General features: G+C 62.6%; 1 protein-coding gene across 1 annotated transcript in view; it reads left to right on the top strand.

Annotated features, from left to right (window-relative positions):
- The window catches only part of LOC123951902 (SCO-spondin-like), a 51,892-nt gene extending 31,139 nt beyond the window's left edge, over nt 1-20,753 (top strand). The window contains exons 62-103 of the mRNA XM_046021028.1: nt 1,183-1,277; nt 1,924-1,976; nt 2,147-2,353; nt 2,480-2,650; nt 2,753-2,832; nt 3,854-4,023; nt 4,547-4,593; nt 4,705-4,896; nt 4,987-5,157; nt 5,421-5,621; nt 5,953-6,049; nt 6,158-6,357; nt 6,713-6,879; nt 7,963-8,123; nt 8,309-8,532; nt 8,658-8,699; nt 8,868-9,023; nt 9,522-9,731; nt 9,896-10,063; nt 11,074-11,205; nt 11,293-11,539; nt 11,806-11,958; nt 12,039-12,085; nt 12,267-12,611; nt 12,967-13,140; nt 13,735-13,865; nt 14,099-14,223; nt 14,430-14,476; nt 14,788-15,066; nt 15,208-15,366; nt 15,544-15,660; nt 16,138-16,276; nt 16,438-16,640; nt 16,789-16,916; nt 17,019-17,161; nt 17,272-17,318; nt 18,104-18,321; nt 18,620-18,715; nt 18,847-18,907; nt 19,208-19,338; nt 19,913-20,063; nt 20,614-20,753. Coding sequence (XP_045876984.1) covers nt 1,183-1,277; nt 1,924-1,976; nt 2,147-2,353; nt 2,480-2,650; nt 2,753-2,832; nt 3,854-4,023; nt 4,547-4,593; nt 4,705-4,896; nt 4,987-5,157; nt 5,421-5,621; nt 5,953-6,049; nt 6,158-6,357; nt 6,713-6,879; nt 7,963-8,123; nt 8,309-8,532; nt 8,658-8,699; nt 8,868-9,023; nt 9,522-9,731; nt 9,896-10,063; nt 11,074-11,205; nt 11,293-11,539; nt 11,806-11,958; nt 12,039-12,085; nt 12,267-12,611; nt 12,967-13,140; nt 13,735-13,865; nt 14,099-14,223; nt 14,430-14,476; nt 14,788-15,066; nt 15,208-15,366; nt 15,544-15,660; nt 16,138-16,276; nt 16,438-16,640; nt 16,789-16,916; nt 17,019-17,161; nt 17,272-17,318; nt 18,104-18,321; nt 18,620-18,715; nt 18,847-18,907; nt 19,208-19,338; nt 19,913-20,063; nt 20,614-20,636 — 6,108 coding nt within the window. The 3' untranslated portion in view covers nt 20,637-20,753. The remainder of the gene's footprint in view (nt 1-1,182; nt 1,278-1,923; nt 1,977-2,146; nt 2,354-2,479; nt 2,651-2,752; nt 2,833-3,853; nt 4,024-4,546; nt 4,594-4,704; nt 4,897-4,986; nt 5,158-5,420; nt 5,622-5,952; nt 6,050-6,157; nt 6,358-6,712; nt 6,880-7,962; nt 8,124-8,308; nt 8,533-8,657; nt 8,700-8,867; nt 9,024-9,521; nt 9,732-9,895; nt 10,064-11,073; nt 11,206-11,292; nt 11,540-11,805; nt 11,959-12,038; nt 12,086-12,266; nt 12,612-12,966; nt 13,141-13,734; nt 13,866-14,098; nt 14,224-14,429; nt 14,477-14,787; nt 15,067-15,207; nt 15,367-15,543; nt 15,661-16,137; nt 16,277-16,437; nt 16,641-16,788; nt 16,917-17,018; nt 17,162-17,271; nt 17,319-18,103; nt 18,322-18,619; nt 18,716-18,846; nt 18,908-19,207; nt 19,339-19,912; nt 20,064-20,613) is intronic.
- Nucleotides 20,754-24,382: the final 3,629 nt, after the last annotated feature.

Here is a 24,382-nt window from a genome sequence, read left to right as displayed (position 1 = left end):
AGACTGCAGGGTGTGGCGAGCTGGAGGCGGCGCTGCTGCTGGAAGGCCCTGGGAACTGGGCTGGAAGGGAGGCGGGGCCATGGGATCTGGACAGAAGCTTGTGGGGCGGTGGGGAGGGCTTCGAGAGGGGCCGCTGAAGCCCGGGCTGTGGGCAAGGGGCCGGACTCCAGTTCAGATCAGACTCTTCTGTTAGGAGCTCTGTGACCTCCGGCTGCGTAGTCTTGCGCCTCAGTCTCTGCATTTGTCAAGCTGAGGTGATAACGGGCCTCACCATCACTACGTAAAAGGCTGTGGTGCCTCCCAGGACCTGGCACCCACCTCGGAACACTTGGCTTTGAATCACGTGCTACTGGGTGGCAGTTTCTTAAACTTTAAGACAGTAGAACTTTGGGGGCGCCCGGGCGGCTCAGTGGGTTAAAGCCTCTGCCTTCGGCTCAGTCATGATCCCAGGGTCCTGGGATCAAGCCCCGCATCGGGCTCTCTGCTCGGCGGGGAGCCTGTTTCCTCCTCTCTCTCTCTCTCTGCCTGCCTCTCTGCCTACTTGTGATCTGTCTGTCAAATAAATAAATAAATAAATCTAAAAAAAAAAGGCAGTAGCAACTTTTGTCCAAACTCCATGTATGTGTAACTTCATCAGTTTCCATTTTCTTGATGAAATGTGCAGTTGTTTTGTTTTTTTAAAGATTTTTTATTTATTTGACAGACAGAGATCATAAGTAGGCAGAGAGGCAGGCAGAGAGAGAGGAGGAAGGAGGCTCCCTGCTGAGCAGAGAGCCTGATGCGGGGCTCGATCCCAGGACCTTGGGACCATGACCTGAGCTGAAAGCAGAGGCTTTAACCCACTGAGCCACTCAGGTGCCCCTGCAGTTGTTTTTTAAACACTGTTGTCCTACGCATCGCAAGGTGCGTGTTCTGTTAGCTGGTTCCAGGGGCGTTTGACGGTTCAGTCCCCGTCCTGCAATCGGAGATGGTCTTTTGCTCCAGAGACTGGGGGTCCATGCCCCTCGCCACGGTTCCTATAACCGCTGGTGGCGGTGGGAGCAGGAGGGCTGTTTGTGGAAGGAGTGTGGGTGGCGTTGGAGGGTGGGAGCCTGGGAGGGGGTGCTGGGTTCTGACTGTAGGGAGCAGGCCGGACCAGACCCTCCTGGAATCCGGAAGATGATGGAAGGTTTTTGGTTCCAGAACAACGTGTGCGTGCCCTCCCGGGACTGCCCCTGTGCCCATGGGGGGCGCCTTTATCCCCCGGGCAGTGTGGTGCTTCGTCTCTGCGAGAACTGGTGAGGACCCCCCACCCGTGGCTGTGACCTGTGAGCACCTTGCTTCCCTCCTCAGCGCCAGGGGATGCCGGCCTCCAGGGGGCCGTGGAGCTGCCCCTTGCCCCCCAGGCACAGCTGTCCCGCTCCTTGAGGCCCTTGCCCATGTCCTTCCTGCTCATCCTTTCTCTTCCCCCCCATCTTGGTCCACTGTGCACCGCAGACCCGGGATGTGTCCTTTCACACTTCAGGAGACCAGAAATCCCAGATCAAGGAGTCAGCAGGGTGGTTTCTGCTGAGGGCTGTGGGGCAGAATCTGCTCGAAGCCCTGCTGTTCTGTGGTTGCTGGTGATCCTCGGCTCTTCCTTGGCTTGCGGCCACACCCCTGCACGCCGCCTTCCCGGGGCCACCTCCTCCTCATGCCCCCCTCCTCACATCGGCCCCTCTACGCACGTCTGCGCTGAGTCCAGATGTCCCCTTTGTAGGACACAAGTCATGTGGGACCAGGGCCACCCTAGTGCCCTCCCTGTAACTTGAGCACCTCTGCGAAGACCTTTTCACCAAATAAGGTCACATTCTGAATCCTGGGTGTTCGGGCGTCCACGAAGGAATTTGCGGGAACACGCGTCAGCCTGTGACAGCACCGTGACCTTCTGCTGTTTTCTTCCAGCTCCTGTGTTTCTGGGCTTATCACCCACTGCACCTCCTGGCCCTGTGAGGAGGGTGAGAAGGGGCCCCCACGCCCGACGGTGCCCCCTGCCAGCTCCCTATCAGGGGAGGAAAGCTTGGTTGGAGTCGGGGGGAGGGAGGAGGAGGGTCGCTCTGCCCAGGCCAGTGTCTCCAGCCGGTGCTCACTCCATCCGCGCTCTGCCTTTCCCTCCTGGGCACCCCAGGTCAGCCCGCGTGGTCACCCTGGACCCCATGGAGCGAGTGCTCAGCCTCCTGTGGCCCTGCGCGACGCCACCGGCACCGCTTCTGCTCCGGGCCCCCCACTATGGACCCGTCCGTCCTGGCGCTGCCATCCCCACCAACCTGGCCTGCCCCTCTTTGCCGGGGCCCTGACGCTGAGGAGGAACCCTGCCTCCTGCCAGCGTGTGACCGTGAGTCCCCGGGTGCCCAGGATGGTGCCCCCCACGCTCTGAGGATACCCGCTGTCTTGTACCCGCTGGCCCCCGCCCTGACCAACACCACCACCCCAAGAACTGCTTCCTTCGTTGTCACCCCAGGAGCTGGGGGCTGGGGGCCTTGGGGGCCCTGGTCCAGCTGTAGCCGGAGCTGTGGGGGAGGCCTGCGGAGCCGGATGCGAGCCTGTGATCAGCCTCCACCCCAGGGCCTGGGGGATTACTGCGAGGGGCCGCGGGCCCAAGGAGAGGCCTGCCAGGCTCTGCCGTGCCCAGGTACCGGCCAGGATGGGGGGACAGGGGGCAAGGAGCACTCTGGAGAGATGGGCCGGAGTGGGCCCCCTACACAGCTCTCAGCCCCTCCTGTCCCTTCCCCAGTGACCAACTGCACCGCCATTCAGGGGGCCGAGTACAGTCCTTGTGGCCCTGCCTGTCCTCGCTCCTGTGACGACCTCGTGGTGAGTCCGGCTCCCTGGGAACAAATGTCCACCTGACCTCTGGCTCCAAGGGTTACTTTTGCAGGAGGGCGGGTTACGGCTTTGGGTCATGACCTCTTTGGGCCTGGGGCCACCTCACACTGGTGGGGAGGGGTGGGATCCGTGCCCACCAGGCTGGCTCCCGTTTGTTCCAGAGTCTCTGGAGTGAGCTTCACCCAGCAACATTGCATTCACTACGTCAGGCCTTTCCGAATTTAAAAATTTATTACAAAAGGAACATAAACACTGAAGAAGGGGGAATCCTCCCACTACATCATCTTAAACACCACGAGCATTTCAGTGTGTGGCCCCTGAGTGTGAGAGTACGTGTGCACGCGTGTACGCATTGGTGTGCTGGCTGGGGCGATGTTGCGGAACGCCTGGCCAGCACCATGGAGAGGGGCAGAGGCACGCAGGCGCACAGGGAGCCTGCAGTGTGGGGAGGAACAGACCCGAATCAGGGATGCCCAAGGGATGGTGCCACGAGGCCCTGCGTGGGCATTGAAGAGTAGCCAGGGAGGCACCACAGGGGCGGAGCAGGGAGGGGAAGAGGGCCTGGGCCTGGCTCCTGGCTTCCCCAGGGGACCCCAGCTCCTTCCCAGGTGACCCCGTGCCCTAAGCCAGCTTTCTGTTGTGCTGCCCTACATTCTGGGGAGGTCTGGGAGATGCCTTGGTTCCCAGGCACTGGCCAGGTCCCCCATGAAACCCTCCACAGGGTTCACATTTGGAGGACAACCTCCCTCCCCCCGCCACCCCGGGCAGCCATTCTCAGGCTCTCGTCCCCCCTCCCCACTTCTGCGCTGGGGAGGAGAGGAGGGAGAAACTGGGTTGGAATGTAGTGTCTATGAACCAGAGCTCGACAGCTTCCCCCTCTGCCTCCTTCATCTCGTGCCTCCTTCCCTTCATCTTTCCCCATGGCTCTGTGCCCACTCCCCAGAGCACCCCTCCTAGCCCCCTTGGCCCTGTCTCCTGCTGACCCGAGCCCTCCCTTGCGGCCCCCCAGCACTGCGTGTGGCACTGCCGGCCCGGCTGCTACTGCCCGCCGGGCCAGGTGCTGAGTGCCGATGGGGCCCTCTGCGTGCCACCCAGCCACTGCGGCTGCCTGGACCTACTGAGCGGGGAGCGGCACCGGCCGGGGGCTCGGCTGCCCGGGCCCGACAGCTGCAACTACTGGTGAGGCGGACTCGTGGGCAGCTGCAGGGGCCCGGGGGAGGGCGGGCTGCACCCGAGCTCTCCTGGGTCTCAGCTGCTGCAGGTTAGACTCCCATGACCCCCGAGGAGACGCAGGCAGGCACTGATGGGTGGGAAAACGGAGGCAGCCAGCTTGCTGTGCCTGTGCTCTGGGAGGCGTGGCAGGCTGGGTGTGTGTTCAGAGGGAAAGGGGGGGTGACAGACACGGTGTTCCCCCTCACTGTCTAGCCCCTGTCAGCAGCAGACGACCTCTGGTCATTCCCCAGTAGGACACGCCCGCCAGCGAACAGCAGGGAGCCCACAGGACAGCTGAGGGGTCCCTGAATAGGACAAGAGTAGGGTCTAGAGGCTCTGGAGAATGGCTGGGGGGCATCTGAGACCCTGAAGGGAAAGGGGAGCATGGCAGCAAGGGGAAGGGAAGAGGCAGCTGAGGAGGGGTGCGCGTGGAGGACAGGGGCAGGGCTGAGCTGCTGCTCTCCTTCCCGTGCCTGTGTGCCCTGCCCAGCACCTGCTCCGAGGGGAGGCTGAACTGCACAGACCTGCCTTGCCCAGGTACGTATGTCTCAGCTCAGAGGGAGGCGAGGAAAAGTGGCCAGGGCCACTGAGAGGGCTAGAACTAGGGAAGGCATGCCTGTGCCCAGTGCCCTCCCATTGTCCCTGCAGTGCCGGGTGGCTGGTGTTCATGGTCGGAGTGGACAGCGTGCTCCCAGCCCTGCAGGGGTCAGACGAGGACCCGCTCCAGGGCTTGCGCCTGCCCCGCTCCTCAGCATGGGGGGACCCCATGCCCTGGTGAAGCAGGAGGGGCAGGGGCCCAGCATCAGAAGGAGACCTGCCCCAGCTCCCCCGACTGCCCAGGTGAGACGCCCCCACTAGTCTGCTCAAATCTCAGTGGGCTGGGCGCCTCCTAGTCGTCCTGGCACAGCTGGTTCTGTCTTCCTGAAACAGCGGATGGAGCCTGGAGCCCGTGGGGACCGTGGTCTCCCTGTGACCCGTGCCTGGGGCAGTCCCAGCGGAGCCGGGAGTGTATCTGGCCCCCCGCCCCTGAGGGAGGCAGGCCCTGCCCTGGGGGCTACAGGCAGAGTCGCCCCTGCCAGGACAATTCCACACAATGCCCAGGTGAGGGCTTCTGCGGAGGTCTGGGAGGGTCCCTTAGAAGGCTAGGGAGACACTGCCTCTGACCATTGACCCCAGTATACACCTGCACGTCGTTTCCTTCTTGGGGTGGCCCTTAGATCACTCACTCCGTAATCCTGGGGCCAGGTGGAAGGCCAGAGCAGGTGGGGAGGGGGCATGACCAGAGGGCTGGCCACCTGCGTGCCGGGATCATTCCGGCTGGGCCCCGCTCAGCGTTCACCGTCTTTGCTTCCCTCCTGCCACAGACTGTGGGGGTGGCCAGGGTCTTCTCCCATGTGGGTGGCCCTGTCCCCGCTCCTGCCAGGACCTGTCTCCCGGGAGCATGTGCCAGCCAGGTCCGACGGGCTGCCGGCCCAGCTGTGGGTGCCCCCCCGGCCAGCTGTCGCAGGATGGCCTTTGTGTGCCTCCTGCCCGCTGCCACTGCCACTTCCAGCCTGGAGCCATGGGTCAGTGTTTCCCCTTGCCCTCTCCCAGGGACCCCCCACTGAGCACGGCAGTGCCTGCCTGCCTGGCCTCTGCCCATGGGGCCGAGCCTGGAGCGGCAGGATGGGGACGGGCAGCCGGTCCCCTCCGATGCTCCGGGCGTTCATCTCCCGGACATCCCACAGCATCCCGGGCCTGTCCCGGGTTCGGGCTTCCATCTCCCAGGCCCAGGATCTGGGGCACCAGAGGCTGAAGACTGATAGGGAGGGAGGTAGAAGGCAGTGGGGTGGGGGGAGGGACTCAGGGTGGGGCACACTGAGCTATCCGGAGTCCCACCCCCACTCATGCCTTCAGGGATTCCTGAGAACCAGAGCCGGTCAGCAGGGCCTGGGCTCAGCTCCTGGGAGAGGCTGGAACCCGGAGAGGTGGTGACTGGGCCCTGTGACAACTGGTGAGCCCAGGGAAGCAGGTGGGGAGTAGGTTGCCGAGCTGGGCAGTAGGGCCCTAGGGGGGAGGTGGCCGGGGTCCTCTCTCCTGAAGTCCCCCTCCCTGTCCCCAGCACCTGTACAGAGGGCACCCTGCAGTGCTGGGAGGTGCCTGGCTGCCCTGGGCCTGGGATGTGGGGTTCCTGGGGTCCCTGGGAAGACTGCAGCGTCTCCTGCGGAGGCGGGGAGCAACTCCGCTCCCGGACATGTGCCCGGCCCCCCTGCCCCGGGCCTGCCCGCCAGAGCCGCACCTGCCACACCCAGGTCTGCCGAGGTGAGCCCCAACCCAGGTTCTGCTCTTGACGCTCTAACTTAAGTTGGATTCCCACGTTGGTCTTTGACACGGGCTCAGGGGTGCCTCTGACCTCTTCATCCCATCCCTGTGGGCTGCCCTCTCCCTGGGGCAAGTGCAGGAGGAAGTAGCCAGATTCGGGGAGGGGAGCGTGTGGGCGAGCGTGACACTGGTCCCCAGGGGCGCCCCAGGGAGGCTGTCGTGGGCACCATGGGGAGCCATGGGAGTGCGGGCGCTGGGGTGGGGAAGCAGGTCGTGGGGGCATGGAGTGGGTATAGAAGTAACCGCCACGGGCAGCGCGGGCCAGACCTGGGCCCTGACCCAAGTGTTGCCCCAGAGGCAGGCTGCCCGGCTGGACGTCTGTACCGGGAGTGCCCGCCCGGCGAGGGGTGCCCCTTCTCCTGTGCCCACATCACTCAGCAGGTTGCCTGCTTCTCTGCTGGCTGCGAGGAGGGCTGCCACTGCCCCGTGGGCACCTTCCAGCACCGCTCGTCCTGTGTCCAGGTCAGAACCCGCGCCGCGCAGAGCCCAAGGCCCCCCTCCCTCCCCTCCCCTCCACTGCCTTTCCTCCCTCTCACCTGCAGCCGCTCACCCCTGCAGACCCTGTCCTCTGGACCGCGCCCCTCTTCCTCACGTGACCCCAGGCAAGTGTTCGGCCTCGAGGCTCTCTGTAGCCTCAGCTGTCCGGTGGGTCAGGCAGTGGACAGCTGGGGTGACATTGCCTCAGGATGTCGCCGGCTCCCAGAACGGGGGCCTTGCCTGGCCTCCTGCTCTCCCGCAGTGGCTCTCCCTGGCGCCCGGCTCCTGCACGGCGTCCGGCGTGGAGCCGCCCGTGACTGGCATGTGGCCGGGTGCGCCCCCTGCCTCCCAGGGCAGTTTCCTGCCACGCCCCGTGCTTCCCACTCCGTTCAGGCCACAGCCAGGAATTGTGGGTCCTGACTGCCCCCCTGCACCACCCCACTGGGGAAGCGTACCCTCCCCTGGACTCTGCCTGGCCCCAGACTCCTGGTCTCCTGCCGTGGGGTCCAGACAGCAGGCAGGTGCCCGCTGTGCTCTGCTGAGCTCTCCAGACGCGTGGAGATTTCCTTCCCGGTCTTTAATCCTAATCCTGAAGCCAGTGGCCAGTGGCTGCCCCCACCCAGAGTTCCAGAATGCCATGCCCGGAAGGGTCTGAGCAGCCACCTGCTTACCATAGAGCTGATGCTGCTGCGAGAGCCACAGGGAAGGAAAGAGACACAGTTACCATAAAGCTAGGAACCAGGTGCCTGATTCCTGGCTGAGGCTCTTTCCACCTCCCTGACCCCTCCAAGTCCCACCCCGTAAGGGCCTCCGCTGACCCTGCCTGGGTCCTAGCTAAGTGCTGTATGCAGGAAAGCCGCTGGCTGTCTTGGACCAAGCTTACAGGCCACTAGTCTCTCACGTTCATGCCCCCGACTCAGAGTCCCACTTGCTCTAGGGAATGCTCTACCGGGGACCCCCCAGCCTCCCGTGCCCCTCCTCCCGCCCCCCTTCGCGGCAGTGCCCAGGTGCAGGGAGCCACCCTGGGCCTGTGCGATGGCCCCTTCCCCTCTGCTCCCACCCTGCCAGGAGTGCCCCTGCGTGCTCACCGCCGCGCTGCTACAGGAGCTGGGAACGGCCGGCGCTGACCCTGCGGCTCGGCCCCCCATTCTGGGAGAGGGCGGTCAGCCCCTTGGGCCTGGGGATGAGTTGGGCTCAGGCCAGAGCCTTCGTATGGGCTGCAGGAACTGGTGAGGGCGTGGTGAGAATGGGGGACATGTGGAGCCCAGGGAGGGGGAGGCACTGGCTGCCCTGCCCCTGCCCAGCCAGACCAACCTTGGCTCTGTCTCTTCATTCTTTGGGGCGGAGGCCCTTGCCCACCCCTCTCTCCCAGGGTCTGTCCTATCCGGCGCCTCACCCCCATGCCTTTCCGCAGCTCCTGTGTGCATGGGCGGCTGACTTGCTCCATGGGGGACTGCTCCAAGGCTAGTGATCGCTTCGGTCCTTGGGGGCCATGGGGCCCATGCTCCCGCTCTTGTGGTGGGCTGGGCACCCAGACCCGCAGCCGCCAGTGTGCGCGGCCCTCCCCCGCCCCAGGCAGCCAGGGCTGTGGAGGGCCCCTCCAGGACCTGAAGTACTGCTCCAGCCCGGACTGCCCAGGTGAGGGAAGCAGGAAGGGCTAGTCTGGCTGTGCTCAGGGCCTGGACAGTCCGTGGGAGACCCAGCAGAGGGAAGGACTGAATCAGGTAGTGGTGGGTTTAGAACTCGGCTTTTCTTTGGCACAGGGGCTGGAGGGTTCACGGTGGAGCCAGTGACAAGTCTTCCAGGTAGCCCAGACTCCATGGGTCCCGGCCCCAGGCTGCCCCTACCCCTCACACATGGCTGCCTTTTGGGAAAACAAGCCCAGAGCCCCCCCCTCCCCAGCCCTGCTTTCTCGGAGGCTGGGAGCCCAGGGCTGACTCAACAGGAGATGCCTCTCCCTCCTCTCCCTGCAGGCGGCTGGGGTCCGTGGTCCCCATGGTCCCCTTGCTCTCACACCTGCACAGACCCCACACACCCTGCTTGGCGCAGCCGCACTCGCCTCTGCCTGGCAAACTGCACCAGCGGGGACCCTTCCCAGGAGCGCCCTTGCAACCTGCCCTCCTGCACAGGTGCACCTTCCAGCCTTGACCTCTGACCCTGACCCATGTCTGAACCCCGGGCATCCCCTCTAAGCCCAGCATCCTCCCTCCAGCTGCTCATTCTGACCCCCAAGCCTTGTCCAACCTTCCAACCCCAACATCTAATACCCTTGAAGCAAATACCGACTTCTCAGCCTGATGTCCAGTCAGGAGTCCTTGTGTGACTCTGGCCCCGGGGTGCTCTGAACCAGCCCACGCAGCTGATGGGGAGCCCTGCCCACACAGGCCAGTCCTCCCCCAAGTTCCCATCCAAATCTCTCAGCATCCTGGTGAGTCTGGGACCGCAGCCTCCTGAGTCCTAGTTGCCAACCCCCCACAGCAGCCACTATCAGATCCGAAACAGGACCCCGAAGGTCTGGAGGAGGGCCCGGTGGCCCAGGTGACGCGGGGGTCTGCTATCGGGCTGAGGCGGGGGAGTCAAGGCTGGCTCCAGCTCTCCCTTCCGTCCTGTCCTGTCCCCGCCCGCAGAGCTGCCCCTGTGCCCCAGCCCTGGCTGTGTGGCTGGAAACTGTTCCTGGACCGCCTGGGCCCCGTGGGAACCTTGCTCCCGAAGCTGTGGGGTGGGCCAGCAGCGCCGCCTGCGGGCCTACCATCCCCCAGGGCCCGGCGGGTACTGGTGCCCCGACATCCTCACGGCTTACCAGGAGCGCCGCTTCTGCAACCTGCGGGCTTGCCCGGGTGAGGAGGGCTGCTGGGGACCAGTGCGTGCCCTTCCCTGGCCCCTCCCTGTGGTGATTCTGTCTTAGCGGGGGACCCTGTCCTGGTCTCCTGGTACATGGTGGGGGAGGGGGGGCCTGTGCCTGAGCCCGATCCCTCATGTGGACCTTCTCTCCGCCATGCAGTGCCTGGAGGCTGGTCACGCTGGAGTCCCTGGTCCTGGTGTGACCGGAGCTGTGGAGGCGGCCGATCCCTGAGGAGCCGCAGCTGCTCCAGCCCCCCACCCAAGAATGGGGGCACCCCCTGTGTTGGGGAGAGGCACCACGCTCGGCTCTGCAATCCCTTGCCCTGTGGTATGGCGGTGGGGACACGGCATCCCTGGTGGCCTTTGCGCTCTGCACAGCTGTTCCCACCCCTAATTCAACTCCCACCACACCTCGTGATGGAGACACTCAGTGACCAGCTGGGGAAACCCGGGCCCGGCAGGGGTAGATGGTGGGATGCGGACGCAGCGCGGGCACTCGCTGTGGCCGAAGCAGAGCTGCTAGGATCCGTGCCCCTGCCTGCCTCCACCCTGCACTAGAACTCGTTCTCCCAGTTTTGCCCACCCTCCAGGTCCCGAAGGGTCACCCAGCCCCAGCCGGGTCAAGATTTCCAGAGGATTTGAGGGTTACAGTCAGGAGCGCGCCTGCCCCTGGCGTGTGGGCGGAGCCAAACACGCCCCGCCCAGCTTCGGCTCCTTATTGGTCCTTATTGGTCTGTCTGTCTGTCTGTCTTTTTTTTTTAAAAAGAGAGATTTTTTTTTTAAAGATTTTATTTATTCATTTGGCAGACAGAAATCACAAGTAGGCAGAGAGGCAGGTAGAGAGAAGGGAAGCAGGCTCCCCGCTGAGCAGAGAGCCCGACGCGGGGCTCCATCCTAGGACTCTGAGATCATGACCTGAGCTGAAGGCAGAGGCTTTAACGCACTGAGCCACCCAGGCACCCCCTTATTGGTCTTTCTGAGCTCCCTGACCCCATGGACCTTGGTTACTCTGACCTTCCGTCCTCCTATCCCCTCCAGCTGGACACGTGTAGGTGAGCATGTTCTTAGATGCACAAATTCAGTCCAGCTCAGACACTTACTGGGTTCTAGGCTGGGTTCTGGGACCCCCAGGTAGGTAAGAGGGACTCCCTTCTGGCAGAATGTCCCAATCCCAGGTGTCTCCCCAAGGCCCCATGTTTCCATGGTTACCAACGTGGGAAGAAGGATAAGAGTATAGCTTCGTGGAGGTTCAGAGTGGTTCCCGGGCAGGCAGGTAGAGGGCTTCTGAGCCCCGGTGCAAATGAGCCCTCTTGACTCTGGTCCTTCCCATCTGCTCAGAGGAGGGCTGCCCAGCAGGCATGAAGATGGTCAGCTGTGCCAACCGCTGCCCCCGCCGCTGCTCAGACCTCCAGGAGGGGCTCGCGTGTCAGGTCGACCAGGCCTGCCAGCCGGGCTGCCGCTGCTCCGACGGTAAGGGGGGCCCGGTGCCACGGTGTGGTAGGAAGGCAGGTGGGACCCGGGTGCCCGCACAGCTCTGGAGGGCTGCCTCCCCCACAGGCTTCCTGGAGCAGGACGGTGGCTGCGTGCCGATTGGGCACTGTGAGTGTACAGATGCCCAGGGCCACAGCTGGGCCCCGGGCAGCCGGCACCAGGAGGCCTGCGGCACCTGCACCTGCCATGCTGGGCGGCTCTCCTGTGCGGCTCAGCCCTGCCCGCCTCCTGCACACTGCTCCTGGAGCCGCTGGTCAGCCTGGAGTCCCTGCAGCCGCTCGTGTGGGCCCGAGGGACAGCAGAGCCGCTTCCGGTATGGGGCTGGGCTAGGCCAGCGTCACCCCCCCGCCGCCCCAGTCTCCCACTGCCTGGACTCAGTCTCCCTCTCTGATGCAGAGCTCCCGGATCACGCCCCCCGGGGGCACACCCTCTGTGCCCGGGCCCCAGCTTTTGTCCCTGGTCACCCTTGCTTTCTGTAGCCACCCCAGGTTTGCCTGTGGGGTGTGTCACCAGGAGACGGAGGAGTGATGAAGGCCCCGGGGCCACCTCTCAGCTTCTGTGCCCTGGGCCCCCACCCAGGTCCTCCACATCGGGCTCATGGGCCCCGGAGTGTCGGGAGGAGCAGTCCCAGAGCCAGCCCTGCCCTCAGCCCCCGTGCCCACCCCTGTGCCTGCACGGTGCCCGCCTCCACACCCTGGGGGACAGCTGGCTGCAGGGCGAATGCCGACAGTGGTAAGCCTGGGGTGGGAGCGGGGTGGTCTGTCAGGTCCTGCTGGGGGACCGCAAACCTGAGTCCAGCTTCCTCCCCTCAGCTCCTGCACCCCGGAGGGCGTCATATGTGAAGACGGGGAGTGTGCAGGTTTGGGGTTTCATCCCAGTCCCCCCTCCCCACTCCCTCTAGCCTCAGGCTCCGTGTCTGTTTCTCTCAAAGGAGGGAAGGGAGGGAGGAGCTGCCACCCCCCCTGCCACGAAGGGCCCAGCCGGCCCTCGGGACCTCTGCTCCCTCCGGCTTCTCTAACCTCCCCCGTGCCCTCCCACAGTTCCCGGGGCCTGGACGCTCTGGTCCCCCTGGTCTGAATGCCCTGTCTCCTGTGGAGGTGGAAACCAGGTTCGTGCCCGGGTCTGCATGGGCTCAGCCCCCAGCCACAGGGGGACCCCGTGCGCGGGCCCTGACACCCAGACGCAGCGCTGTGGACGGCAGCCTTGCCTGGGGCTGCTGGAGGCTTGCTCCTGGGGCCCGTGGGGGCCCTGTTCCCGCAGCTGCGGCCCAGGCCTGGCCTCTCGCTCTGGGTCCTGCCCCTGCCCACTGGCCGAAGCCGACCACACTTGCAATGGCACATTCCTCCACCTGGACACCCAGGCCTGCTACCCGGGGCCCTGCCTGGGTGAGTGTGCACTGGGCAGCAAAAGCCCCCTGCCCTGATTTCCTGCCTTGGGAAAGTTCAGAGAGTAACGTGGCTCCCCAAAGCCCAGATTTCCTCCCCCAAACACAGAGCTATCTCCCCAGTGCTTTGTCTAGCTCTTTCCTCTTCTCACCATCTCTCCCTCTGAGCTCACTGGGACGTGCCCCTGGGTGACCGGGGACACAACGAACTAGGACTTGCCTGAATTCCTGGCTCCCTTTTGCCCTTTTCCTGTGCAGGGTGTTGGCTGGGACTGGGGTGAGAGTGGAGTGGAGGGGAGGGGACGGAGGGAGAGGCTGGAGGAGCCTGGCCAGCATCCGCCCACCTTGGTCCCTAGAGGAATGCGTCTGGAGCAGCTGGAGCAGCTGGACGCCGTGCTCTTGCCAGGTGCTGGTCCAGCAGCGCTACCGGCACCAGGGCCCGGCGCCTGGAGCGGGCCGGGCCGGGGAGGGCTCGGCCTGCACGCGACTGGATGGCCACTTCCGGCCCTGCCCCGCCGCCAACTGCTCAGGTGAGGCCCCCCGGGAGCGAGAAGCCAGACAGCTGAGCCCTGGCAGGGCCTCCTAGCTCCTCTCCATGCCCCCAGGCCCTCAGAGCAGGTGTCCTTGCTCACCCGGACCCCTGGCCTCTGCAGCCCAGTTACTCTGCCTCACCCTCAGCTCCTCTTGCATCCCGCTGCTCCTCTCCCCTCCTGGCTCCGCTGTGATTTCCCCACTTGGGAGCTGCAGGCTTTGTCCCCTTGGACCCGCACCCGGGGCACAGAAGGTCCTGCCCACGTCCTGTGGTAGCCACCCTCCTTCCTCCCATCCGCCAACCCCGGGAGCACCTGCCAGGGCCCTTGCACCCCGAGGGCCCCATCCTCCATGCAGCCACCTGGCTCTCGGAGCCCCAACCATCATGACCCTCCCTAGAGGCCACCCTGGGGGCTGAGTGGATGCTCCATGGGGTGACACCAGACAGTGTCGGACAGCACGGGTGGGGGGGCAGGCTTGCACTCCTACAGGGAGACGCCCAGGGGGCCCTGTGGGGATTGTGTACTCTGCTCCGGGCTTGGGTGGTGGATGGTGTCTCTGGACGGCGCCCCATCAGCTCTCTTCCCCGACAGGGGACAGCTGCAGCCCTCCCTTCGAGTTCCAGGCCTGTGGCTCCCCCTGCGCGGGGCTCTGCACCACACACCTGAGCCCTCGGCTCTGCCAGGACCTGCCGCCCTGCCAGCCCGGCTGCTACTGCCCTGAGGTGAGGGGGGGAGTTGGGGGGTGCCCCAGGAGAAGGGGGGGCCTGCCGCACTCCGTCTCCTCTGCACGATGCCTCCAAGGAGTCCCTCCCGTTCTGCCTCGTGCCCATGTGCCCACCCATTTGCCCGGCAAATCATCGCGTGCACCAGCCGTGAGCAGACACGGTATGGCGCTAGGGGAGGTACAGAGACGGCTGCCACACAGCCGCGTCCCCGTGTCCCCTTCTGCTGTCAGGGGCTGCTGGAGCAGGCCGGGGGCTGCATTCCCCCAGAGCAGTGCAGCTGCCTGCACCTCGCAGGGGAAGGAGCCAGGCTGACCCTGGCCCCCGGGGAACGCCTGCGCCTGGGCTGCAAGGAGTGGTGAGCAATGGGGGCAGGGAGGCGGCTTCAGAGGGCTGGGGTCTGGGGTCGGGGAATGGGGGCGAGCAGGAGGCCCCACAGGGAAATCCCCGGGCCCAGGCCCAGCCCTAATCTCATGGGCTCGGGTCACCTCCCATCAGTCCCCCACCCACTGCTCCGGGCTGAGTCTTGCATTGCCAGTCTTACCCCGAGCACCCCTCCCGCAGTGAGTGCCGGCGCGGGGAGCTGCAGTGCACCAGCCAGGGCTGTCACGGTAACTCTGCACTTGGGAGACCAGCTGTCCCCAGTTGCCTGAGACTGGCGGCGGGGGGGGGGGGGGGGGGGGGGGGGGGGGGGGTGCGGGGCGGGGTTCCCGAGTCTGGAAATCTAAGTACTAGGACCGGGACAGTCCCAGGCAAACCAGGACTGTGGGCCCCCCTACCCTAGCTCTGACACTTGCTACAGCCTTTCCCCTGTCCAGCCCTTCCTGGTCATAACTCGGGCTCCTCCCTCCCCATCCACTGGGGTCTGGGGTCTGGGGTCGTCGGGTCCCTGGGAACGGTGCCCACTCACTGCCCTTCCTAGGTCTTCTGCCTCTGAGTGGGTGGTCCGAGTGGTCACCCTGTGGGCCCTGCCTGCCTGCTGGTGTGCTAGCCCCTGCCTCCAGGACTGCCCTAGAGGAGCGCTGGCCCCGGCACCCAGCTGGCCCCTCCCCGACCTTGGCCCCCTGGCTGGCTTCGGAGCAGCACCGCCATCGCCTGTGTCTGGACCCTGAGACGGGGAGGCCATGGGCTGGGGACCCAGAGCTCTGCACGGCACCACTCAGCCAGCAACGCCTCTGCCCGGACCCCAGGGCCTGCCATGGTAATGAGGAGCGATGGAGACCAACAGGGCAGGAGGGAGCCTGGAATGAGAGTAGGGCTGCGCCATGCTGTTTATTGGGCTGGAAGCAAGAGGCAGAGGGCAGGTGGGCACCGGGTTCTGACTTCCGTTTTATCTCCCCAGACTTATGCCAGTGGAGTCCTTGGGGGCCCTGGAGCGCCTGCCAGGTGCCCTGCAGCGGGGGATTCCGACTGCGCTGGAGAGAGGCAGGGGGCCCCCCTGGAGGGGGCTGCCGTGGACCATGGGCTCAGACTGAGAGCTGCAACGTGGGGCCCTGCCCAGGTAACCCCCGTGTCGGCATCTGGGGGAGGGGCGGGGGGCTGTGCGGTACAAGGTACCTCCTGCGGGGGTCGGGGTCAGGGCTTCCTCTGCTCCTGGAGGCACGCAGGGGAGGGCAAGGTGCTGTCCTGGGGCCTGTGCATTGGCCCCCAACACAGACATTTACGTTCCGGCCCTCAGGGGAGAGCTGCGAAGCCCGGGACACCGTGCCCACCCTTGACTGTGCCAACCGGTGTCCCAGAAGCTGTGCTGACCTCTGGGATCGCGTGCAGTGTCTGCAGGGACCGTGCCGCCCAGGTGGCCAGGCCATGCCGGCAACCCAGCCTGGGGACCCTAGGGCCTCTGACCAGGGCAGCCCGCTTCGCTGCCTCCTGCGGCCAGAGAGCAGGAGACCTGTGGGTGGGGTGTGCTCGTTTACCGGATCGTGGGTTATAGGGCAGGAAAGTGGATCCTTGGGTCACTTTCAGCAAGCGAGTCAGGCTCTCGCATAGAGCGAGGCTCAGCCAAGCCGGGCTGTGTCTGTGAGGATACTCTCAGACAGCCTCAGGGGTTCCTGGGTTAGTGCCCACACAGGGCCGGCTAGAGCGACCCCTTCCTGCGCTCCCTCGGTGGAAACAGTGTGGAGACCAGGTCAAGTGGGGACTGGGGAGTGGGGGAGGGTGCTCCAGCCTCAGTCTGAGGCTTTGGACTCCAACTGGCTGCCGGAGGGAACCAGGGATCCTTCGTGTGCCTGCTGGAGCCGGATCGTGCTTGTCCTCCCCACCTCCACTCCAGGCTGCCGCTGCCCCCCTGGCCAGCTGATCCAGGATGGGCTCTGCGTGCCCATCTCCTCCTGCCGCTGTGGCCTTCCCAGCCCCAATGCCTCGTGGGTGGTGGCCCCCGGCGAGGTGGCACAGCTGGGCTGCAAAAACTGGTATGGTTGCCTGCCCGTGGCTGGGGGAGCGGCGTGCTAGGAAGCTGCGCGCACGCGTGCGCGCGGGGGGTGGGAGGCTTGGGGCAGGTCAGGGCTATGGGCATTCCTGGGAAACAAAAGCTCTGTTCCCCTTGACTCGTGCCTTTGACTCCTGTCCACAGCACCTGTCTCAATGGGTCCCTGATGTGTCCACACCGCGAGTGCCCAGTCCTTGGGCCTTGGTCAGCCTGGAGCAGCTGCTCTGCTCCCTGCGGTGGGGGCACCATGGAGCGGCATCGGAGCTGCGAGGAGGGACCTGCGGGGGGGCCATGCGAGGCCCAGGACACAGAGCAACGGCAGGGATGTAACCTGCAGCCCTGCCCTGGTGAGCGCCTGGGTGGTGGGTACCTGCCCTTCCCTCTGGGGCGGCTGAGCTAGGCCCCCTGGTCCCATCTGGTGCTAGCCAGGGCAGGGGGCCAGTGGTGAGGCAGTCCCTTCCCCAGAACTCCATCCCACCGTCTGTGCCCCCCCAGACTGCCCACCTGGCCGGGTGCTCAGAGCCTGTGCCACCACGTGCCCGCGCCTCTGCTCGCATCTGCAGCCTGGTGCCCCCTGCACGCAGGAACCCTGCCAGCTGGGCTGCGGCTGCCCCGGACAGCAGGTGCGTCTTAGGGCCGTGTCCCGAGTCCTGTCGTGCAGAGCCAGCAGGTGGGGGGAGGGGGAGAAGTGGGTCTGAGTCTAACCGCAGCCTGCGCTGCCCCAGCTGCTGCACAATGGCACGTGTGTGCCACCCGCCGCGTGCCCCTGCACCCAGATCTCTCTGCCGTGGGGCCTGACCTTGCCCCTGGAGGAGCAGACCCGGGAGCTTCCCCCAGGGACTGTGCTGGCCTGGAACTGTACCCGCTGGTGAGGGCCAGGGGGGTGGGGGCGGGAAGAGGTGGAGGGCAGGGCTGCTGGGAACGGGGTTGGGAAGCAGGGCCTGGGAGGCATCTGAACCCAAGCTTCTGTCTTCCCAGTATCTGCCGGGATGGAGCCTTCAACTGTTCTCCAGCTGACTGTCACGGTGAGATGTGGCTGTCCAGGCCCCTGCAGTCCTTGCAAAGCCAGGGGTGGGTGGTTGCCCTGCTGAGGGCAGAGGCAATGCTGTCTCTTTCAAGAAGCCCCTTCCCTGCTCTGTCCACGCGGTGCGGGCGGCATTCCTGTGTGAGCACAGAGCAGGGCTGTGAGCAATGCAGGAAGCGGAGGGTTCCTTTCCTGCAGAGGAGGCAGCAAAGGTTGAGACGGTGAGCCTCCTTGCCCGGCAGTCCCCATTCCACCAGTCCCCCTGGGGTCTGCCCTGTGCTGTTTTGCACCCATCTGGTCACAGTCAACAGGCTTTGCTAAGGGCTCGTCTGGGCCCAGCCCTGGCCCACTGGGCTCTGTGTGGGTTCAGAGACACACAGGAAAGGTGAGCCTTGAGCACTCAAGCCTGGCTGCTGCGGGCAGACTCACCCACCAGAACAGAGACGGGAGACTGTTTCTGGCCCACTGACAAGCAGGCTGCACCCACAGGATGGGGACTCGGTGCCCAAAGAAGAGAGGTCAAGGTGGACATGACTAGTCAGGGATGGTTTCCTGGAGAAGGCAAGATGCGAGTTAGGCCCTGCTGGTATTTGAAAAGGTGGATACGGGTTGTGTGGAGGGCTGTGTGTGGAGGTCTGGAAATGCAAAGGCTGCTGGAGGCGAGCAGGCAGCACTAGAGGAGGGAGGAGGGACTCTAGGGGTGCCTGGTGTGGGGGGGGGTAGAGAATCAAGCCTGGACCCAGGGCTGACCTGAGTGGTGGGGGTGGGTGGGGTCTTCCCTGGCAGAGTGCCCTTCTGGGGAAATGTGGCAGCAGGTGCCTCCTGGGGAGCTGGGGCCATGTGAGCGGACGTGCCGGGAGCCCAACGCCACAGAGACTTGGGGCACCTGCCGCATGGGGCAGGCCCCGGGGTGCGTGTGCCGGCATGGGCACTTGCGCAGCCACGCGGGCCACTGCGTGCCCCTGGAGCGCTGCGAGTGCTGGAGCCATGGGCATCCCCACCCGGTGAGACACCACAGCCCCTTTGTGCCACCCAGCCCTCCTCCACCCAGGCCTCCCTTCTGTCCGAGGGCTCCTCCCCCTACATCAGATCCTACAGCAGCCGGCAGCTGGGCCATCGGCCACGGGCCATCCCAATGGTGTAGCCTCTGGGCTCCATCGGCTCACCTCCCTCCTGAAACTCCTATTGCTGACTCCAGTCTCTGGCAGCTGGTTTTGGGGAGGGGGGAGTAGTGTAGAAAGGTCGTACCAGCAGAGAGATCGAGATGAAGATGGAGTCGAGGCTCTCCTCCCTTCTCCGCAGCCTGGATCCGAATGGCAGGAAGCCTGTGAAAGCTGCCGCTGCCTCCACGGGAGGAGTGTCTGCACCCAGCACTGCCCCCCACTCACCTGTGCCCAGGTACCCACCAGCAGCCCGCTGCCCTCCCAGAGCGGCTCCCTGGGTTCCTTCCGGGGTCGCTCCCCAGAGGCGGGTCTTAGGGGGTCCTGGGGCCATCCTCCTGAGGGGTCTGGGGACCACTCCCTCTGCAGGGTGAGGTGACCGTGCAGGAACCAGGGAGCTGCTGTCCCACTTGCCGCCGAGAGACTCTGGGTATGCGGGGGACCTGGGGTACTTCCCGCTGTGCCTCTCCCTGTTCTGGGCCCTTCTCTCAAACTTCCCCCACGCCCACCCTAGGAGGCCTGCCTTCCTCAGTGCTGCCTGCCATGGGGATCTGCGGAGCGGAGACCCCCAGTGCTTCCTCATGGGGCCTGGCCACCCCTGCCCCAACAGCCACAGATGGCCCTCAGGTCCACACGCTGGTGTCCCCTTCACACAGAGTTCCCCTCTGTTGGCCTTCACTCTGTGCCCTGCCCCCACCTCCTGCACTCACTCCATCCCCTCCCCCCCCAGAGGAGCAGTCAGCCTCCTGCCAGCATCTCACCGAGCTGCGCAACCTCACCAAGGGCCCCTGCCGCCTGGACCAGGTAGAAGTGAGCTACTGCAGTGGGCACTGCCCGTCCAGCACCAACGTCCTGCCTGAGGTGCGCCCCTGAGGGCCTCCCACGGTGGGCCTCGGCCTGGGCAAATCCCGGGGACGGCAGGGACCAATCTCAAGGGGATGCGGTCAGAACCAGGGCTGAGTTTTCGCCACGACGGTGGCCTCCACGGGCTGCTTGGCCCTGTGACCCTCCCCTGGGGTTGGGCTCCCCGGCGGGCTGCAGGCCTCCACCCCTGCCAGGGGCCTCTTCTCCTGCTGTGGGCCCACCAGGACACGAACAGGACAGGCATATATTAGGAGCTAAATTAGGCTCTGAAATCACAGCCCAGCCAGACCGGTGACACACAGCCTCGTCCCAGACATTTCTGGCAAGGCGTTATGAGCCCGTCCCAGAGGACGGACGGAGCTCTGCCCTGCACTTGCTCTCCTCGGACCCAGAAGGCCCAACCCTGCACCTCCCCAACTTGGCTGCCCTGCGAGGAGCGCTGGGATCTCGCCCGCCCGCTGGGAAAGGCCGCTAGAGGGCAGGCGGGTGTTCTGGGCAAACGCGTTTGGCCCCGCCCCAGCGTTTGGCCCCGCCCCAGCTCAGCCCTCCCCGACCCCCCCTCCCCCCGCAGGAGCCGTACCTGCAGAGCCAGTGCGGATGCTGCAGCTACAGCCTGGACCCCGAGAGCCCCGTGCGCGTCCTGACCCTGCGCTGTCCCGGCGGCCGCACCGAGCCGGTGGTGCTGCCCGCCATCCGCAGCTGCCAGTGCAGCGCCTGCCTCGGTGGGTCTGGGCGGGGCCCGGCTGGGGCGGGGGGCGGGGCTTCCGAAGGGCGACCCGTTTCCCAACTCGCAGGCCCCCGCGGGATTCCTCCTTCTTGACCCCTGCTGACGCGCTCCCTTCCCCTTCTCGGCCCTCTCTCTGGGTTCTTCTGCAATCATGCGCCCGCTTAGGGGTTTGGAGTCCGTCAGAGCGGCCTCTTAGCAGCCCGTCTCTTCCTTCCTTGCCGAGCGTCCGTGACCTCGGCCTCACCGCCTGAATGACAATGTGCACAGGCTTGTTGGGAGGGCTTGGTGAGAGCGCAGGTGCGAGAGGTGCCTGGTTCTCGTTAGGAGCCGGAGGCCACACTGGGCCGGTGCGAGAAACAGGTGCAGGGCCGCTGATTCGGCCGCGGGGGAGCGCAGAGCAAGAGCTGGCCTTTCTCCGGCCTTCTTCCCGGCGGGTCTTCCTCTCCTGCCAGTTTGCGCCACTGCCCTCGCTCTTGCCGCATCCCCTCCGGGCCTCCTGACCACTGCCTCCTTGCTAGTGCCTGTCCCCCTCATCTGTCCTCCAGGAGGGGATTTCTCGAAGCATTGAGGGCTCCGCTGTTCGCGGCTGCCTCCACCCTTCATGCCGCCACAGGGCTCGGAGACACCGTACCCCTCCTCCTGTACCGACGCTCTCACTCCTTGCCCTGGTACCAGCATCTTCCAAATAAAGTGTCATTGGCAGCAAGCCTGTGTGTAGAGTCTGCTTCTGGGGACAGAGGGGTGGGGGGCAGGGTGGGTCTGAGCCCTGTCCTCCACAGGCCAGAGGACTGTCTCCAGGAGGCTGGTTAGTCTGCCCCGCTGGCAGACTAAATTGGCGGTGAACTTGGGCGAGTCACTTCTCATGCATGTGTCTTAGTTTGCACACCAGCAGATTGCACACGAAGTCTGAAGTTCTCTGGTGCACGGCTTCATCTGGCCAGTTCTGCCCCACTCTCTCCTGCTTCCAACTGCCATTCCCCTCATCCGGAGAGGAGTTCAGCTCGTGGGGCCACAGTCCTTGTCGCGGACACTCTGTGTCCGTGTGGATAATGCATTCGGTCCTCACCCCCTTACGTCCAGTGACCTTCCCCTTCACCCCACAACTCGGCCCTTTCCAAACGCTTCCACATATTTACTTACGGATCGGGACTTCCTGTCCCTCCAGCCTGTTTGCTCTGGCACCCCGCACTGTCCTTTATCCCAAATTCACTGAGCCCACCAGGGCCTCACTTGTGAGTAGCTCCCTCCTGTCTCCCCTCAGGAGTCATGGTCTGCGTGGTGATTCTCAGCACCCACTGCTCATTGGAACCACCAGAGCAGCTTTTGAAACCCTGCCAATGCCCAGACCCCATCCTGAACCCATTAAATCAGATTCTTTGGAAACCTCATGGGTCATACCACGGGCCCCTAGCTGGAACTGAGAACCACTTTTCTATCATTATGAATCACTCCAGGGCAAGTACCATTAAATCCCTGTTTTCTATCCCCATTCATCTCCCCTGGCAACATTCCAACCCAAATATCTGCCCGAGTCTCGGCTTTTAGACAGAATTTCGCAGATAGGCTGTTATGCCTTATAGTTGTGATCACAAACCTCAAACAGGCCTTTAATTCAACGTGACCATCCTACCTCTTCTGTTTCCCCATGAACTCTGTTTCCTGTTCTCTGCAATGACAGAGCATGCCTTCTCTTTCCCACCTCCCCTCCATTTTCATGAGATGACCTTGTCCCACAGAGATGTCATCAGATGGGAAAATCTATAGCAAATCTACGAACCAAACCGACATCCACTCTGTCTTCTCTTTCTTCCCTTGTGACGTCATCTAGAAGTATTCCCTACTCCTGGAAAGGCCCTTGGTACAGTGGTCCTGGATCCTCTCGGTCTTGGGTCTTTGCATTGCCTGCCCCTGCCCCCCAGGCTTAACCATCAGTTCCCTTCACATCAACAACAGAAAGAGGATCTCGTGTCTCACATCTTGGTCTCCACTTTTGACCCATTTCCATCCAGATACTGCCCCATCTTTCTGTACCTTTTCATGCAGAAACTCAGTTTCCAGCCCGAGCTGTCTCAACCACCTCACCTCCAATGTGTAAACCCCAAAGCAAGAATTTATTATTAGGAGACAGGGATAACTCAGGGCAGAAATGCAGCTCTCCAAGATACGTACACAGAAGGATAGCTATGGCTGCGCTGGGAGCTGGAGATCTCACCTTTCTAGAAAAGGTATTCTCATTGACCCCTGCGGAGGTTAGCGCTATTCAACCCTGGCTGGAAAAGCAGAACTGCATGGTGTATTGGAAAATGGTTACTTGGATCTGTTCAGGATTGGTAATCCAAATATGTAACGATCAGTGGGGCAATAAGTATTAATAAAAAATTAAAATATAAAATTTGCTTGATTTTTTTATTTAAAACTTTGAATTGTGACTTAAAACACACACATGTAAAAATTACATAAAACATTTTTATATTTAATTTAACCAACACCTTTATAATAATCACTTCCTTACTTTCTGTCATTTTCTCTCTGCATATTTATAAAGGGAGGGCCAAGAGGGGGTTTTCTGGAGTGCTGGGAATTTTCTGTATCTGATCTCAGATGGCTACCTGTTACACATGTAAAAACACATCAAGTTAAACATTTAAGGTTTCTGCGCTTTATTATTTGTACTATGATTATTACATATATTACACCCATATATATCGGAAACTAAACAATATGTTGTTATAATCACTTCGTGTAATTTTATGTCTGTAACCAGGGCACGGGATGCAAGAGGCATCTCGCTCTGGGGGTCCCCAATAGACCAGGTTAGCCACTCACCGCAGACAAAATCCAAAGACAAAGAGACGAGCAGAGGTGAAAAGAGAAAGCCATTTATTTCAGTGAGGCCAACACCGGGAAGACAGCAGACTAATGGCTCAAAGACTGTCTCCAAAATGCTGCAAATACTTCTAAGTTTATAGAAAGTGAAAGTGGGACAAACGTTGGTGGGTACAAGCAAGTGGGCTGGAAAGGTCAGGTCGATCAGCGTCCTGAGGTCAGTCATGTGGGGTGTTGCTGGCTCAGGGTAGTCGTTACTGCTCGAGGAGATGATTGTGGTTCCCATCACAGAATGCTTTGCCTGAGTTAAGACGTGAGCTGGAAAGAACTGAATCGGTTAGAAAGGACAGACTGAAGTCAAAATGGCGGCAGGTGAAGTCTTCTTTCAGATCTTTAAAAGAAGATGAGAGAAGAAAGGAAAACAAGTGTATTTTTGTAGTTTGGTCTTCTTTCTCTCCTCCTTAAATTCACCCTCTACTCTGCCGTAGGACTGATCCAACTAAAGTGCAAATTTGCCCACACCATTCACCGGCTTAAAGCTCATTTCAAATTGAGGGAGCATACACTGCCTTCCACATCCAGCCCCCAAGTATGTCTCCAGTGACATTTTCATAATTTCCTGTCTTACACCATCCCTGCACACGCCATTTGCTCGGCTGTCTGGCTTTGCTTATGCTATTTCTTACGGCCTGTGGACCTCTTTGCAACATCTTTCTCCCCATTCTGTTTTAGTTAGCTCGGCTACCGTAACAAAATACTACAGACCAGGTGGTTTAAATAACAGACATTTATTTTCTCACTGTTCTGGACAATGGGAGTTCAAGACCAAGATGCCAGCATGGCTGAGTTCTGGTCAGGACGCTCTTCCCGCCTTACGGACAGCTGTCTTCTCACTATGTCCTCGTGCGGCAGAGAGACAGCAAGCTCTCTGGTTGTCTCTTCTCACAAGGACACTAATCCCATCCCCATCCTCATGATCTCATTTAACCTAATTACCTCCCAAAGCCCCCCCCCCCATCTAAAGGGCTACAGACAAATTTGGGAGTACACAATTCCATCCACAGCGCTTCACCTCGCTGACGCCTACCCCTTAATTCATTTCAGGTGCCACTTCCTCAGGAGATGCTTGACTAACCATCCCGTACACTCCCAGCACCACAGCGCCTGTGTCTTTATTTTATAGTTACGTGTTTCTGGTCTGTTTCCCCAATAGACTAGAAGCTCCTCGAAGGCAAAGTTTTGTTTCATTCAGCTTTGCGTTCCCAAACCTTGCACAGTGCCTGGCACATGGTAGGCAAGCAATGATGCTTTTTGAATGAATATTTAAGGGGGGAAAAAAAGCATCGCACTCCTATGTTAAATAAAATCTGAAACCTTCAAGGCTGACACTGGCCCTAAAAGTGCGAGGGAACAGACGCAAGAACAGGCACTGTCATTGCCCAGGGAGAACGGGTGTGCCCTCCGCGCAGGGTCTGGGAGAGCGTGGCG

Source organism: Meles meles, chromosome 10 (genome assembly GCF_922984935.1).
Source record: "Meles meles chromosome 10, mMelMel3.1 paternal haplotype, whole genome shotgun sequence".
Taxonomy (NCBI): Eukaryota; Metazoa; Chordata; class Mammalia; order Carnivora; family Mustelidae; genus Meles; species Meles meles.
Note: the sequence above shows the minus strand (reverse complement) of the source record. Positions and strands in the feature narration are given on the sequence as shown.